The sequence below is a fragment of the Notothenia rossii genome (genome assembly GCF_949606895.1).
Source record: "Notothenia rossii genome assembly, chromosome: 1".
In the NCBI taxonomy this organism is placed as follows: Eukaryota; Metazoa; Chordata; class Actinopteri; order Perciformes; family Nototheniidae; genus Notothenia; species Notothenia rossii.
The window spans coordinates 96735510-96741509 of NC_136912.1; the positions used below are offsets into that span (position 1 = coordinate 96735510).

At 42.0% G+C, this 6000-nt stretch overlaps 1 protein-coding gene across 1 annotated transcript; it reads right to left on the reverse strand.

The window, feature by feature from the left end:
• Positions 1–386: 386 nt before the first annotated feature.
• On the reverse strand, positions 387–5130 carry LOC307024295 (mitochondrial import receptor subunit TOM70-like). Its single transcript, XM_079658332.1, has 3 exons — positions 4990–5130; positions 4780–4902; positions 387–2360 (listed from the first exon to the last, which is right to left on the reverse strand). Exons 1-3 carry the CDS (start codon positions 5046–5048, stop codon positions 2207–2209), a joined length of 336 nt encoding a protein of 111 aa, XP_079514458.1. The 5' UTR covers positions 5049–5130; the 3' UTR covers positions 387–2206.
• Positions 5131–6000: the final 870 nt, after the last annotated feature.

Below are 6000 nucleotides of genomic sequence, written 5' to 3' on the forward strand. Positions count from 1 at the left end.
CTTTCACTTTGGTCACCGTACAGATCACGAAATATGTCAGTGTAATCTATATCAAACAGTGTGCGTGTGAATGGGTGTGTGCGTGTGCGTGAGTGAGAGTGTGTGTGTGTGTGTGAGTGAGTGTGAGTGTGTGTGTGTGTGTGTGTGTGAGTGTGTGTGAGTGAGTCTGTGAGTGAGTGTGTGTGAGTGAGTCTGTGAGTGTGTGTGTGTGAGTGAGTCTGTGTGTGTGTGAGTGAGTCTGTGTGTGTGTCCGTGAGTGTGAGTGAGTGAGTGTGTGTGCTGGTGGCTACATACATTTAGTTTCTGAAAGTATAATAACATGTCTGCAGAGAGGAATCGTCATCAGCTGCAGCTTCAATGATTCGGTTCCTTGGCGTTTCCACATATTCAATCAAATGTAAATACTTTTATTTATTTTCTTTACAAAGTACGGATGCTACTGGAGAACCAAACCACGCCCTGCATCGGGAGAAGAAGCGATCAGGCTCGGGATGTGACAATATCATTTGAAAAGGACAGAAAAATAAACATCTCACAATAAAATAAATCTGAACTAATCTAGGGAACACGACCCGCTGTCCGATCCCTCGTGACGTCTGCGGACAAAAAACAAACTAAAGACATGACGTTGTTTCTCTAATCAGAGACACACCTTTATGGTTTCCTAGTGTTCAAGACAGCACGAGCATTGCATTTACATTTATTTATAAAGTCAACATGCTGCACAAAGTATAAAAAAAAAAGAATTAGAGAAACAGGCAATCCCAATCATAATTAAAAAACAAACAGTTGAGGATGCTAAGCTAACCGCTAACCTCTGCAGCCAGTACCCATGGGATCAGTTCCAGCGTTACAAACACAGACGTTACACACGGACTATAATCATTCAGAAATCAAAGAGTGTGTTGTTGTTGATGATGATGATGATGATGAGGGGGGACACACACACTTTAGATCAGCATACATTAACAGTCCATTCAAAAAGCTCTCAGTACTCTCTGCAGGTTTGAAAGCCTTGAAGTCAGTACATCAACAGACTGCACACTTCACATGGTTACTACTCGTTTCGATTTAGACGTTTTTACATGTGTTCCTCTCTATAGAGAACGCTCGGTGTACTCTGAGGGTCCGATGGTGGTGGGTTAAAGGGGCAGTTTGCATGTTTAAAGTGAGGTTTATGATGTTCTCCTGCAGTGGGAAGCAGACGCTAAGCAGAGAAGTGCTGAGGGATTACTTTAGGACATATCGGGGTAAGTGCACGCTTTATTCAGAGCTTCACCTCGGGTCAGACTGAGTCTGCTAGACTACCAGACTGCATTGAGAGGAACAGTCACCCCAGCAGGAGTCTCTGGCGCCTGCCTCCATCTGTTAGATATGTTACGGTTAGTTTGGAAACCCCAACGTCACAAAAAACACAAAGCCTTCATGTGTGTCGCGAGTCACTCTGAAGTGTCTTTCTTTAAAAACTCAAAACATCTGATATTTATGCTAATACTTGTTTTGATTTGGATGACAGATAACCAAAGTATTATTATCATTATATTATATATTTTGTTTTCTGAGAAAGAAGAACATTCTGAGTAAAAAGTCAGAATATTTAGATTTTGAAAAAGAAAGTCATAATTTTTTTTGGGACAAAAAAAGTAAGGATTTTTAGATTTTAAGAAAATATTCAGAATTTTGAGAGAAAAGTCGTGATGTTGAGATGCTGAGACCAGCCTTCTGATCCCCGGGAGATATCAGAGGAAGTTAGCGAGAGCTTTTAGATCTGGATGAACTTGAAAAAGTTCCCATAAGCATCTGTGTGATCAATACTGTTCAACGCATCATGTCTGATAACACATCGTCCACCTATTGATCAAGGCAGCGTAAGACCAGAAACTCCCGTGATCAGTGACAATGACTCGTCCTCTCAGTGGAGTTTGGCTTCCTGTCTGTTTCTCCATCCTGTATCACCTGACTGTTCCCATTGCTCAGACAACCACTTTAAAAACATCCAAACTGCCCCCCATACCTGCCACCAGAGGCCAGCACTGCAGCCATGGTGAACATAGATCCTTCTTTCTATGAGAGCAACCCCCCGTCATGTGACGTAAACACTGTGTATTATACTCAGGGCTCTTTCTGTTGTATTTTTTTTTTTTTTTTTTGTACAAATCAGAGTTAGGTGAGACATTAACACGGAGGGTTCAGAGATGTGTTGGCGTTACAGAGTCGGAGGCTTCAGCCCGTACTTCTTGGCCACCTCGGTCTGAGCGTAAGCGGCGTCACATAGCGAGTACAGGTGAGCCATCTCCATCTCTGACTTGGCCAGGTTTATGGCCTTGTTGAACATGTCGATCGCACGGTCCAGATTCCCCCTGAAAACGAGAAAAGGCTCGGGTTATTTCAAACACAGCAGAAAGAGATTCAACCATCAAGTCAAAGTGTACATCAGTGTGAAGTGTCTCTACTTTAAAGAGTCCTCTCCTGCTGATGTTCAGGTGTATATCAGTATGTAGTGTCTCTACTTTAAAGAGTCCTCTCCTGCTGATGTTCAGGTGTATATCAGTATGTAGTGTCTCTACTTTAAAGAGTCCTCTCCTGCTGATGTTCAGGTGTATATCAGTATGTAGTGTCTCTACTTTAAAGAGTCCTCTCCTGCTGATGTTCAGGTGTATATCAGTATGTAGTGTCTCTACTTTAAAGAGTCCTCTCCTGCTGATGTTCAGGTGTATATCAGTATGTAGTGTCTCTACTTTAAAGAGTCCTCTCCTGCTGATGTTCAGGTGTATATCAGTATGTAGTGTCTCTACTTTAAAGAGTCCTCTCCTGCTGATGTTCAGGTGTATATCAGTGTGTAGTGTATCTACTTTAAAGAGTCCTCTCCTGCTGATGTTCAGGTGTATATCAGTATGTAGTGTCTCTACTTTAAAGAGTCCTCTCCTGCTGATGTTCAGGTGTATATCAGTGTGTAGTGTATCTACTTTAAAGAGTCCTCTCCTGCTGATGTTCAGGTGTATATCAGTATGTAGTGTCTCTACTTTAAAGAGTCCTCTCCTGCTGATGTTCAGGTGTATATCAGTATGTAGTGTCTCTACTTTAAAGAGTCCTCTCCTGCTGATGTTCAGGTGTATATCAGTATGTAGTGTCTCTACTTTAAAGAGTCCTGTCCTGCTGATGTTCAGGTGTACATCAGTATGAAGTGTCTCTACTTTAAAGAGTCCTGTGCTGCTGATGTTCAGGTGTACATCAGTATGAAGTGTCTCTACTTTAAAGAGTCCTGTCCTGCTGATGTTCAGGTGTACATCAGTATGAAGTGTCTCTAGTTTAAAGAGTGCTCTCCTGCTGATGTTCAGGTGTATATCAGTATGAAGTGTCTCTACTTTAAAGAGTGCTCTCCTGCTGATGTTCAGGTGTATATCAGTATGAAGTGTCTCTACTTTAAAGAGTCCTGTCCTGCTGATGTTCAGGTGTACATCAGTATGAAGTGTCTCTACTTTAAAGAGTCCTCTCCTGCTGATGTTCAGGTGTATATCAGTGTGTAGTGTCTCTACTTTAAAGAGTCCTCTCCTGCTGATGTTCAGGTGTATATCAGTATGTAGTGTCTCTATTTAAAGAGTCCTCTCCTGCTGATGTTCAGGTGTATATCAGTATGTAGTGTCTCTACTTTAAAGAGTCCTCTCCTGCTGATGTTCAGGTGTATATCAGTATGAAGTGTCTCTACTTTAAAGAGTCCTCTCCTGCTGATGTTCAGGTGTACATCAGTATGAAGTGTCTCTACTTTAAAGAGTCCTCTCCTGCTGATGTTCAGGTGTATATCAGTATGAAGTGTCTCTACTTTAAAGAGTCCTCTCCTGCTGATGTTCAGGTGTACATCAGTATGAAGTGTCTCTACTTTAAAGAGTCCTGTCCTGCTGATGTTCAGGTGTACATCAGTATGAAGTGTCTCTACTTTAAAGAGTCCTGCCTGCTGATGTTCAGGTGTACATCAGTATGAAGTGTCTCTACTTTAAAGAGTCCTCTCCTGCTGATGTTCAGGTGTACATCAGTATGAAGTGTCTCGACTTTAAAGAGTCCTCTCCTGCTGATGTTCAGGTGTACATCAGTATGAAGTGTCTCGACTTTAAAGAGTCCTCTCCTGCTGATGTTCAGGTGTACATCAGTATGAAGTGTCTCTACTTTAAAGAGTCCTCTCCTGCTGATGTTCAGGTGTATATCAGTATGTAGTGTCTCTACTTTAAAGAGTCCTCTCCTGCTGATGTTCAGGTGTATATCAGTATGTAGTGTCTCTACTTTAAAGAGTCCTCTCCTGCTGATGTTCAGGTGTATATCAGTATGTAGTGTCTCTACTTTAAAGAGTCCTCTCCTGCTGATGTTCAGGTGTACATCAGTATGAAGGGTCTCTACTTTAAAGAGTCCTCTCCTGCTGATGTTCAGGTGTACATCAGTATGAAGTGTCTCTACTTTAAAGAGTCCTCTCCTGCTGATGTTCAGGTGTATATCAGTATGTAGTGTCTCTACTTTAAAGAGTCCTCTCCTGCAGATGTTCAGGTGTATATCAGTATGTAGTGTCTCTACTTTAAAGAGTCCTCTCCTGCTGATGTTCAGGTGTATATCAGTATGTAGTGTCTCTACTTTAAAGAGTCCTCTCCTGCTGATGTTCAGGTGTATATCAGTATGTAGTGTCTACTTTAAAGAGTCCTCTCCTGCTGATGTTCAGGTGTATATCAGTATGTAGTGTCTACTTCAAAGAGTCCTCTCCTGCTGATGTGCATAGTATAAAGTGGTTTTCCTGACCTCTGAACTTCAATGGTTCCCATGGTTTCATAAGCGAAGTCACATTTGGTGTCGATCTCGATGGCCTTACTGATGAGATCCAGCCCGAGGTCCAGGTCCTGTTTCCACTGCAGCTGCAGCAACCTGCACACACATCCAATCAGATCATCACACGTCAGTACCAACATCAATGTCAGTATGCCTTCATATTTTAAAGGATGGATTACTGACCCCTTGTGGACATATGTGGTAGCGTTGTCTGGTTCCAGTTCGATGCACTTGTCGTACATCTCGTCGGCTTTTCCAAACTGCTGCTGATCGGTCAAAGCCTGGAGACAAACATAAAAAACACTGTTGGGTCTAAATCAACACATCAACAAGACGTATATCTTCAATTTCCTGTCCACATGAAACAGCTGACATTTAGTAAGACGAGCTCAAAATAAAACAAATATTTAGATCATTATATTATCAATGTAATTGTTTTTACGTAGAAATCACAAAATACTTTATTTTCAATATTTAATAGATTTTTATATTGTAAGGTTTTGGACTTTAAAGTGAATAAAACAAGACATTTCTTGTTGATGTAGAGAGACATGTGTCCCCTCTGTGTGAAGAGAGAGTCTCTTCACACAGAGGGGACACATGTTGATGTAGAAGAGACATGGAGAAGAGGGGACACATGTTGATGTAGAAGAGACATGGAGAAGAGGGGACACATGTTGATGTAGGAGAGACATGAAGAAGAGGGGACACATGTTGCTGTAGAAGAGACATGGAGAAGAGGGGACACATGTTGATGTAGAAGAGACATGGAGAAGAGGGGACACATGTTGATGTAGAAGAGACATGGAGAAGAGGGGACACATGTTGATGTAGAAGAGACATGGAGAAGAGGGGACACATGTTGATGTAGAAGAGACATGAAGAAGAGGGGACACATGTTGATGTAGAAGAGACATGAAGAAGAGGGGACACATGTTGATGTAGAAGAGACATGGAGAAGAGGGGACACATGTTGATGTAGAAGAGACATGAAGAAGAGGGGACACATGTTGATGTAGAAGAGACATGAAGAAGAGGGGAGACATGTTGATGTAGAGAGACATGAAGAAGAGGGGACACATGTTGATGTAGAAGAGACATGGAGAAGAGGGGACACATGTTGATGTAGAAGAGACATGGAGAAGAGGGGACACATGTTGATGTAGGAGAGACATGAAGAAGAGGGGACACATG